The 12,008-nt window shown below is 42.7% G+C and overlaps 1 protein-coding gene across 6 annotated transcripts in view; it reads left to right on the forward strand.

The window, feature by feature from the left end:
- The window catches only part of LOC135492690 (uncharacterized), a 129,488-nt gene that overhangs the window by 98,564 nt on the left and 18,916 nt on the right, over window positions 1-12,008 (forward strand). For all 6 annotated transcript variants that reach the window (XM_064779274.1, XM_064779275.1, XM_064779278.1 and 3 more), the window contains 7 exons: window positions 5,181-5,262; window positions 5,763-5,838; window positions 7,709-7,809; window positions 8,117-8,226; window positions 8,770-10,372; window positions 10,686-10,755; window positions 11,315-11,377. In XM_064779274.1, coding sequence (XP_064635344.1) covers window positions 5,181-5,262; window positions 5,763-5,838; window positions 7,709-7,809; window positions 8,117-8,226; window positions 8,770-10,372; window positions 10,686-10,755; window positions 11,315-11,377 — 2,105 coding nt within the window. The remainder of the gene's footprint in view (window positions 1-5,180; window positions 5,263-5,762; window positions 5,839-7,708; window positions 7,810-8,116; window positions 8,227-8,769; window positions 10,373-10,685; window positions 10,756-11,314; window positions 11,378-12,008) is intronic.

The following is a 12,008-nucleotide window of genomic DNA, read 5'->3' on the forward strand; positions in this document are numbered from 1 at the left end:
GATGATGTAAATAGAAGAGAAGCTGGATTTAGGAAAATCTGTATTGGTTTTATGTTTGGCGCAGGTGGTTTTTCTCAATTCTGTAATCCCAAAGAGGCAAACTTGGTGTGAATATTAGGCCTAGTATGCGTATACCAGGTCATTTCTTGGGATAGGTTCCGAAATCTGCTTGAAAAACACCTTTTTTGGAGGCGTATTGAGACGTGCAGCAGCCCCAGTGCCTGCCAGATACTCCCCGATGCAGTCTCAGTCAAGGAACTGCCATTACTATAAAGTGGGGTAAGATTGGCCAGGGGAGAATTGTATGGGACAATTTCACCCCACTATGTGCCAATGTCACCCCGTCTCCAGTACGTACACCAAATAACCCCAATTTCCGTCTCTCGATCCCCAACCTCATCATCGAGGACCATAAACTGTCATAATATTGATATGTTCAATTCACCTTGGTGCCCCTTCTAATTTTCAAATGCCATCAAGGAGCTGGTTTTATAAAGAAGGCATAATTTCCTGTCGCCAGCAAAGATACTAAAAGAAAATTATGGGGCGGGTAATATGCAGCTCATCATTTTCAAACTGGGTGCTGGAGGCAGATAAACTATCCCTAAGATTTATGAGGCAGGGAATGCAAATATCATATATCAGAGGAAAGGCTGGGGATTCGTTTGTGGGCAGTTTCAGTGGAGTGCCAGCCTCTTCACCGAGAGATGTATGTTAGCTTCAGTGGCCATCCTCCTTGCGCATGACCAGAACTCTAATTATTGATGACGTTTTTCTGTCCCTGCATCTTCTTTCTTCACAAATTCTTATTCGTATCATCTTTCAGTTTCTCAATAGTGCTCCTTTTATGGTGTTTCTTAGCTGGAGCAGATCTTTTTCCAAGACGCTTGGTTTATTTGGAGTGGATCAAACCCTAGCTGCCGCCCTTGACTGCTTTTAACCGCTCCCCATCAGTTGCCATCCTCCTTGCGCATGACCAGAACTCTAATTGTTGATGATGTTTTTCTCTCCCTGCATCTTCTTTCCTAACAGCCTAACAAATTCTTTTTGGGATCATGTTTGGGTTACTGAATAGTTCTTGCTTGGTGATGTTCCTTCGCTGGGGCAGATCACTTTTCCTAGACGCTTGATTTATTTGAAGCGGGTAACTTCACCCGCTACCAATCAACGCATCACACAGTGTGGGCGACCTGGAACATTAGCCGAACTTGTCAAAACCACCCCAACAGAAGTATACCATACCTTTCAATTAGAGCGGTGTAACGAGGATATCCCAGCAATGAAATCAGAATTCCTGCCAACTCCAGAACAGCCCAGTGATTGATAAATTAGTATTACCCCTCTAGCCTGCCAGAGATTTGCTTTACGGCAAAGATTAGGATTTTCTGTGGCGTTAATTGGCAAAACGGATAATGAATTGGGCGAGGTATTTTCGTGAGAGGCTGGGATTGCCAAACCATGCTGATGTGGGATTTTCCATCAATCATGACTTCATATCTTGAAGTCTTTCATTTGGGTATTGGGGTGGGGCTCCAAAAATACTATATTGAATGCACATCACTATGTATTAAATACTTATAAATACAGTTGGACCCCCTTAGCAAAAATCTCTCTATTAAGGACAACCTCTCTATTAAGGACAACCTCTCTATTAAGGACATATAGTTTTGGTTCCAAATTGGTTGTTTCCATTCAATTTGACCTCTCTAATCAGGACACCTCTCTATTAGGACAGTACTTGTCAGTCCCTAGGGTGTCCTAAATAGAGAGGTTCTACTGTACCAAAATAAATACCTATTGGCGGAGATTGGCTATTCATGTTACCTTCTCCCAATACGGCTGCAGTTAATAACCGGTCAAATATGATGAATTGGCCCCAACTATCGCTTTCTGCATCAGTGGACCGGCCCCCTACCGAGAGTATCAGATTTGTCACAGCCTGTCGCCCTGAAAGTCACTTGTCCCAGTTTAACGGTAATTAGTTTTGATAGCGCGTTGATAAGGTCAAAGAATCTATTATTGATACAAGATTGGTCTCCGTTAATTAGTGCTAATTAATTAGTTAACGACATGCGTCTGGTACGAACGGATGGAGCAGTGGTTGATTGTCATGTGATGCCTAGATGCAACAGATTGTACAGTAGAACCTCTCTATTAGAGACGACCTTGTGACTGAGACTTGCTGTCTTTTATAGAGAGGTGTCCTGATTATAGAGGTGACATTAACATAAAATGACCAAAATGGGATGAAAATCAAATGAATAAGTATACCTTGTTTATGGGTTGGTTACCTTGGTGACTTATCGATGTGCAGATGCTAACTGGTGTTGATTCAGAGGCTGCTTCATCGAAAACAAATTTGACATCAACAGTTTTGCCATCTCTCCTCTGAACCAGGAACTAAAATCTCTCAGTCACCTGTTGACCTGAATTCCGCACACACCTGAGTTAATTGCAACAATATTAGTCGCGCATACCAAGGCTAATAAACCGTTGATTACTGTATCCAATTTATCATACACACAGCTACGGTGCAATTGAGTTAGTCACTTGTTCAGATTCCGCCCATGGTCCAACGGGGAGGACTCCAGGTTTATCAGCTTCTAGGTAGGTCGGGTCTATTGTGATGCACCTATTTGAATATTATACACATTTTATATATGTATTTATGTTGTAGTTCATATGCACACTTGGTCAAGTCCTCTTGCTGCAGCTGTGTACATGTGATGTATAGGATATAAGTGGTGTGGTAGTCCCGATTCGAATGAGGTGTTGTCATGTTGATGGAGGGTTGGACGTGGGTATTTTTTGTGTTGGGTTTGTTTCGCTTCAAAAAGTGTCATCTTTCGATTTTTATGGAGTGTAAAGTGTCTTGGCCGAGGCCTCACATCAAAGACACCGTAAGTAGCATCATGTTTGATTAATGAATGTTGAGGGGGAATTTGGTGTTGGAGAGTCGAGGGGTTTTTCAGCAGTAATTGAGATTGTGACATGCTATTTAAGTCATCTGACAGCTCTGTCGATTGGCAAGTCTATGAAACTCCTTGTCTTTTGATTTGAATATCTTAAGTGATTTTGGGACCTGTATAAAGCAAGGTCTGGCCTAATTTTCATCATCGAAAAATTCAATAACAGGATTTTTATTCGAACTTATAGATGAAATCGTGAGGGAACACAGTGAACTTTCTTTATGCATGTTACTACTGTGCACAGGCAGTGAAAGGGTTAAATTTTGAATGTCAGTGATGCTAACTTTACCCAATACGACTCACAGGTCCAATATTATTTCCATGGTTTTGTGTTGCAAGGTGGTCAAGGGTGTTTGAAGGAGTCTGTAACATGCACTCACCGCCACTGGGTGCTCGACATAGTAACTGTCAGCGATCCACCCATACATGAACAGGAATGGAAAAGCATTTGTTTCCTTGCCTTTGTCATGTATACCTTTGGCAGTTAAGGTTGAAATTGGAAATTATTCATGAAGGACGAGGAAGCCATTGGGCTTTCAATATTTCAACGAGTATGGTCGGCCCAGTGTGGTTTGCCATGTTTTCATATACACAAGATGAGAAGGGAAGCACCCTCGTGAAATGCCAAATCGAAAATAGCTTGTCGGCACTGTGATTATTCTATTGTGATTTGAACATACAATATTGAAACAAATGAAGGACGCAATTTTAGTTGTTAACCCGAAAGGCTTTTTCCATTTATTCAAAAAGGTTGAAATCACACTTGTTCTTGAACATTTCCAACTGGGAACAGTCTTGTCATTCTTGGATTAAGCACAACTGGGAACTGGCTTGTCAGTTGGGGATTTAGCACAACTAGAAAAAGTCTTGTCAGTCAGGGATTTCTAACACAACTGGGAACTGTCTTATTGTCAGTCAGGGATTTAGCACAACTGGGAACTGTCTTCAGGATCTAGAACAACTGGGAACTGTCTTCAGGATCTAGAACAACTGGGAACTGTCTTTGGGATTTAGAACAACTGGGAACTGTTTTGTAGGACAGAGATTTAGCACAACTGGGAACTGTCTTCAGGATTTAGAACAACTGGGAACTGTTTTGTAGGACAGAGATTTAGCACAACTGGGAACTGTCTTTGGGATTTAGAACAACTGTGAACTGTCTTTGGGATTTAGAACAACTGGGAACTGTCTTCGGGATTTAGAACAACTGGGAACTGTCTTCAGGATTTAGAACAACTGGGAACTGGTTTGCTGGGCAGGGATTTAGAACAACTGGGAACTGTATTGTAGGACAGAGATTTAGCACAACTGGAAACTGCCTGCACAACGGGGAACTGCCTTGTCAGTCTGGGATGTGAGTGATGTGTTTTCATGTCTTTTATGTTGATTTCACGCAATCTTAGGATGATATTCGGGAGAAAGTGGAAATCCAAAGGTTCAGTGGATGACAAAACTCCACTTTTGTAGAGGTTGGCCTACAAGGTAGTACTGACATTGTGGCAATATGTATTTGGTGGTCCTTTCGTGGCAGTTTTGGGCTATGGCTTGGTTGTTCAGGCACTTGCTTCTGCAGTGGTGCATGTTTACGATATTCGATATCGTCTTAAGTGTTTCACCCATAGTTTTTTTTGCACTGAGGTATCCACTCTCACCATAAATTTAAAGCAGGCTCTCACTTATATTGGCTCGAATGTGTTTCGTCTCCTCTGTTTAAAAAAAAGGATATAATCTCTTTTTGAACCTGACTTGCTTTACAACAAGAAATCCCCCTGTGCTTGTATTTTCTCCATGTTTTTCTACCTATTCTCGCTCGCTTATATAGTCACTGTTTTGAACTAAATATCACAAATTTCCATTCACTATAATGTTGCTATATTCTTTCAAAAGCACGGAAATGAAACACAGTATATATGTAGAGCAGTGAAATGTACACCACCATCACGATTGTCACCTGAAGCGCTGCGCAGATGAGCAATTTTTGTTGCTGCAACCTGCAATGACCACCACCCACGAGTGAATATTGTTGCGTGTGATAATAATTGCAGGTCGTGGTGATTGAAATCATTCGTTATCCTTCCACCCAGAAAGCTGCCCCAAACAACTGACCGAAATGAGGCTGGTGGGAAGGATCTATTATGCCAAGGTGTTTTATCACATCCTTGAAGCCGTCATCCAACACCTCTAACATTGATTGCGTTTCCTATCTTGCAGGATTGTGGACCGCCATCCGTCTGTCAAGGGTAACAGGAACAACAAGGCCGCGATCACCATGAGGGGCTGGCTCTTGAAACAGGTAGGTCGGACGCATCTTTTTCTTTCAGTGTGCCGCCGTGGTTGGGCACCAATTGGGGTATTATTGGCCGAGAGATCTGTCTTTGGCTGGGGAGCAGGAGCCCATCACAAGCTGTTTCAAATTGTTTCAGCTGGAAATCAGAAAAGGCAGGGTGGAAAATGGTACAGCTTAAAATGGCAGGGTGCAGTGCCCTGCCTTAAATGGAAATGCATTTGCCATTATCTGTGAAAAAAGGCAGGGCCAAAAGGAGAAAAGTCAAAAAAGGCAGGGTGGCATTTCTTATTAAAATGGAAAAAATTAATACAGGTATATCCTGTTTTTAGATGAAGCTCTTCAAATATGCTTTGCAGTTCATCCCCGACATCACAAAAAGTACTGAATAGTGGTTGTGAAATTGGACGATGTTTCGGCACTTGACCCAAAAGACGGTATTTTCGTGTGTGTAGACACGATGATATTTGTCAACATTTGAGGTCACCGTAAACTCCTGTCTTTTTCAGGATCATACCGGGCCACTGAGGAACTGGAAGCAGCGATGGTGTGTCCTTGCAGACTTCTGTTTATTTTTTTATAAAGGTAAGTAAGATCAGTCTCTCGGATGTGACAATCATCGAAGTGGGACTATTACTGGGGACTTGGAGCGAGGGAGTCGGTGGTCTCCAGGTGACTTGAGCTTGTATGTAGAGAATTGGGTCTGGTCTGGCTGGCCTAGGCATCCCAGCAACCGAATTATCAGTTCACAGAGTGGAATGAAATCATTGCCCGAGTAAGTTATTCGACAAACAGTAGTCAGGACAGCTAACTTTGTTTCCGAAAAGGGACTGACTGTCTAGCGTGCATCTCAAAAATTCCAATTGCAGAAGATGAAGAAGAACTTTAGACAGTGATGTACTCCTTATCCCAGGCTATGTCTAGACTTTGCAAAATGATTTGATTAGGCCAGTGACGTACTCCACATCCCAGGCTAGGTCTAGACTTTGAAAAATGATTTGATTAGGCCAGTGACGTACTCCACATCCCAGGCTAGGTCTAGACTTTGCAAAATGATTTGATTAGGCCAGTGACGTACTCCACATCCTAGGCTAGGTCTAGACTTTGCAAAATGATTTGATTAGGCCAATGACGTACTCCACATCCCAGGCTAGGTCTAGACTTTGAAAAATGATTTGATCAGGCCAGTGACGTACTCCACATCCCAGGCTAGATCTAGACTTTGCAAAATGATTTGATTAGGCCAGTGACGTACTCCACATCCCAGGCAAGGTCTAGACTTTGAAAAATGATTTGATTAGGCCAGTGACATACTCCACATCCAAGGCTAGGTCTAGACTTTGAAAAATGATTTGATTAGGCCAGTGACATACTCCACATCCCAGGCTAAGTCGAGACTTTCTAGAATAAGAGATTTGTCAAGACCAATGACATACTCCACATCCCAGGCTAGACTTTCCAAAATAACTGATTTAACTAAGCCATGGCCTTGGACTTGGTAAAATACAGTTATTGATTTAACATGTTTAACTAAGCCAGTGACAAACATGTACGTCACATTCGCATCAACTTGGAAAAATAACTGAGTTTACTAGGTCAATGGTATACTCTATAATCTACATCCCTGACTTTAGGCCTATAGACGTTGTATCTCATCAACAAAAATATTGGTTTGCACCCAATGAAAAAATCTACTCAGCTGGTGTATATCCATTTATAAAAACAATTCGACTGGTTTATGAAGGATATAGTGTTTACGATAATCACCCTTACATCTGGTGGTGGTCCTATTGTACGAGTCGTCTATAAAAATAAGTTTGATACGATAGAGCTTTTTTTAGACGACATTTTACTATAAATTGAAATTGTGCACACAATAATGTGATATCTACATATTGAGTCCATTTATTCTAGTTATTCATTGCATCCAGGTGGAAAAATTAAGCAGTTTTGTATCTTATATATATAGTGTCCCTGTCATAACCTTCTGTTGTCATAAAGGAGGGAATTGGTCTTTCTCGGGACATCAGCGTGGGCCAGGGACCCCATCAGTGATTGGGAAATTGCTCCATTTTAGCCTCTGCCCTGGAAGCCCCAGCCCTTTGGCACCAAACGTGGATAGCTTTTAAGGTTGAGAATTTAATAGACATGACAATTCTCTGACAAACTTACTGCAGGGTCTCCGGTTTCCTCCTACATGTACTTTGCATTTCCAATTTCCCTCATAAAATTCATTCAAAAATTCATCTTCTGGTGACTTATATGTTTATAATTGGTGGAATGGGTCATCTTTGATTCAGCATTGAATACCTTCCACATACATGTGCAAGGCTAAATAGTTTTGTGTACTGTTAGATGGGAGAGACCCCTATTGGCAACTTTGTGTAACCTACTCTGTAGCCTGCAGGCTCCCTTTAAATCTTTGATATTCCGATGTTTATTTTCTCATTTGCAGACAACACAGAGACCCAAGCAATTGGTTCCATTCTTCTTCCAAGTTATAAAGTAAACACCTGTGATAAAGATGATGGTATCAATAAAAAGTTTGCCTTTAAGGTAAGTAACATTAAAACAGCTGGTAATCCTAGGATAAGTGAAATATTAGCTTCTCGTCACTCACAAACTACAATTACAAATTATGAGTTCTTGTGAGTTTGGGAATTGCGAGGGCATGATTTGTTAGTGATAGGGAAGGGCACTAATGTTCTTGGCGAATGGTCTTAAGTTGGTTCCTGCACTTCCCTCTGTGGTACAAATCAATTTCAGTCTTAAGTGGGCAGGCGTCCTCTTTGTTACTTCATCACTGCTGCAGAACCATGCCCGGTATAAGATATATCACCAAAGTGTTTGGTTTTTATTTCAGGTCGAACATGAAAATATGCAAACGTATTTCTTTTCTGCTGATACTCGTGATGACATGCAAAAATGGCTGAATGCTCTGAGCCTTGCGACGATATTACAGAGGGATCCAAGGTGAGGCAGCTAAAATTTATAGAAGGGTTGAAGGGTAGAGAAGCCCTGGTGGGGGAGGGGGGGCAGACACTCTCGGTTACAGGTGCAGAGCATCCTTGTACCCTGAGTTTTTGATAGGCCCCCTACAGCAATCAAATCCCAACCCCCTTTTGCTGGCATTTTTTTTCTAACACGTTTCTCCTTAGTGATCCTTGTCAGCGGGAACTAAATATGAAATGTTGTGTCATGTATTGGTGAGCCATGTGTTGCAGTGTTATGCCATGAAAACACATGCCCTGTCATAGTGGATGTGCCTAGTAGGTACGGTACACTGATGAACCAAGGCATAGCTATTTGGAATTCATCGATTTGGAAAACTATCTTATTTGGAAAATGAATCAACTGTCATTTTGCCCCAAACCTTGGCTTCTGCCTCGGTTTTGGCCATTATTTTAGCTTCACCCTCAGTGTTTAGTGAGATTGGGTTGGGTGAGAATGAAGTAAGTGACGACATTGGAAGATAGTGGCTATATCAAAACCTAATGCGCTTTCTTTCACTTTCAGCGTGGACCAGGGACCCCCACGTTTACCGAACGGGCCAACTGCTGACAAGTTTATCAACCACCCGGCAAAACAGGTGGACGAGAATGATAATTCTGTGATCAGCGGTAATGACCTCGACGACTACGGATTTCCCGAACGCTATCCTCAGCGACGGACTATGCAGGAAGGGCCAACTCGTAGTGATGGTTATCCCGATAGGGGGCGGGGCAATCCAAATGCTGGATACGGGCGTGATAGTGGTGCGTTTGATGCAAATAGAGATGATGATTATAGATATAATGCAGGTTATGATGACAGAGCGCGCTATGATCCTGAAGGTCAAGGTTATTCGTATCAGGGCGATCCTAATATGCGTGATTCGTACAGTGAACGTGTGCCATATCGGAGACAAGATAGTGACGTGTCAAACCAGAGGGGTCGTGATTCTTATAGTGATAGGGGAGATGTTTACGAACCAGGTAGTGAACTTCGGAGTAAAGGACATGGGGACCCAAGTTATGGAGGTCCGAGGTTAGGAGGGCCCCAGGCAAGTGGGCCAAGTCATGATTCTTATGGTAACAGGACAGCTAATATTCCGGACCGGACGTTTGAACCAATTGCTGGTACCTCTCAGCCCAAGGGATATGGTAGTTTGAACAGGTCACCTCAGAGGCCTGAACAGAACCCGCACTATGATGTAAAAAGGCCTGGCGATCGAGACTCGTACATGGATTATCGTGATCCGCGCTGGCCTGATAGTGAGGGAGTTCCGCTAAGGGAACCCCACGTGCCTAAATATAAACAGGGTTATGACGATCGCGGGTATAATGGCGGAGGTGGGGCCTCCAATGGGCAGGATCGTGGCTATGATAGCAGACTACAGTATAACGATCGTGGTCCGGGAACTGTGGGTCAGACTCTCAAAGTACCATCTATGCAACTAAGAATAACTGATCAAGGTGATAACCAACGACAATCACTTGTTGGGGACGGGGACGGTAGCGATAGTGTTTTTACAGATCGGTCCGATCAGAAGAAAATCGTGCCTACCAAAGCAGAGACGGTGCAATCGTTACAAAGATGGCATCAGAATGAATCGGGTCGGCAAGATCTCGGGCCGCGGCGACCAGATTCTCAAGCGCAAAGTTACGATGGTGCTAGGTATGATACCGATAGACAATACAGACGAGACTCTGATATTGGGGCCTACAATCCACAAAATCTGAGCCAAGAATCGCGAGAGCCGGATCGTGGGAGCGGTTATGATCCGAGGGGAAATCGTGAAATAAACGGCCGCAAGCCGCAGAATCCGTCCAATCAGAATGCAGTCCAAACTTCGCCAAAACGACATCACGATCTCAGCCTTGATGCACGGTCGGATCATATCTATGAAAACATATCACCTTACGAAGCCGGGGGTCATAACGCCAGCGACGAATCCGTAACGACCCCAAACCGTCCACCTCTTCCGGTTGTCTACCGGGATCAGATAATACGAGAACTTGCTCAAACCCAGACGCCGCATACGCAGCAGGATTTCATCGATGCGGCAGAGAACGAGTCCAAGCGCTACCATCAGCCGACGTATTTCCAGTTTCCCGAATCGCCACCTTCTGGTCAAAAGGTAAACAACACGAGATTTTGACTTGTGATTCTGCAAATGATTTCTAGATTAGCCTAAAATCTGGGTACTTAAACCTTTGCCTTGTGATTCAAATAGTTTTGGGTGTAGTCTTTTACCAAAACGAATGTTAGGTGTGGCATATTTCAGCAGGATCACCCATGACTTATGGCTACTAGCAGGAAACTGATCTCAAGAAATTAATGCAGACAAAATGTAGCCAGAGGGAACTACTTTATCTAGGCTTTTGTCACCTCTTTGAACTTGATTTGAGCCAGATTCAGCATCAAAAAGTCCACTGCGTTTCTTTTTTTAGGATGCCCCCGATTCTAACTATGAAGCCAAACAGATGGTTGAAAATCTTGAGGGGCGACCATACGAACCAGGTGAGATTTCATGTTGTGTCTTCATGCTCTATAGCGCAGAGCAAGTCGGATGGCTGCGACCTACGATCATAATCGCTTGCATGTTTGCAGTGGTCATCGCAGGTGCCAGTGAGAATCAGTGGTCACCATGACCTGCGATCAATGTCAAACCCAGAGACGATTGCAGACAGGCATTTGCATAATCTTAGAAGATCTATTTACATACTGGTGCATTCTGGGGTCATTCATGCTTGGAATGTGTACACGGCTATAAGATTTTGATAAGCATATCTGATAATTAATAACAAGGCAATGAATAACTGTCTGTAGATCAATGGGTTTTTCCAGGGGCAAAATCCGTTGGCCTTCCAAATTTAATCAAACCTGCTCCTTCAATATCAAATCAAAATTCTTTGGTTGGGTTGTAGCCCATATATATGATAGACCTACTTGTCTGTTAGGACTGGGGAGAGGTGGGGATCAGACCCAACATGAGTTACAAATCTATCATGTACCATCCCCTTGCTAACCCCTTTATCTGAGTTGGCATGTGATGTTGACTTGATTCTAACAATTCCAGATGACGCCAGCATCCAGGGACAGAGGCAAAATAACGGGCGGAATGATAACGCGGATAAGCGAAGTAAGTCAACAATTCCCCAGAATCTGTGATCAGTTGATTTGCTAGAATATACCCGAGTGGGTCTTCGCATTGCTGGATTAGGGTGTAGGCCAACCTGGTTAGTGCTCAATTGCTCCGAGGAATGTAAAATTTTGGATAATGATTTGCTCACGGTTGCATACAGATTAGGGGGGTCATTGACGAATCGTTGGTCATTGATTAGTATCGATTGAATGAGCACTAACCAGGTGTTTTTGGGCTTTTTTAGGTTAATGTCGCTTTAACAAGGGTACTTAATCAAATTTTGCTTAATTTAACAAGATAAGAGACAAAAACTAATGGCTTCTAAGGTGAAGGTTTAAAGGGGAAGTTCTCTTGTGTAACTTTTCAATTTCTGACAGCCATCAAATCTCATGCATTTGTTCCTGTATAGCGCAAGATAGCGACATCCGTCCTCCTGTACACTGGCAGAGTGTAATTTTGTAATTTTGTAATTTTGATGGCTGTCGGAAATTAAAACATTTCGTAGTGGATGACTCCTTTAATAAATAATTCTCTTACGGTGTAGTGACAATAAGTGTCTTATTCATATTTCTGATGTAATTCTTCTGTCGTAACATTACATATATAAACAAGTCGAATCTGGTAACTT

Source organism: Lineus longissimus, chromosome 8 (assembly GCF_910592395.1).
Source record: "Lineus longissimus chromosome 8, tnLinLong1.2, whole genome shotgun sequence".
Lineage (NCBI taxonomy): Eukaryota > Metazoa > Nemertea > Pilidiophora > Heteronemertea > Lineidae > Lineus > Lineus longissimus.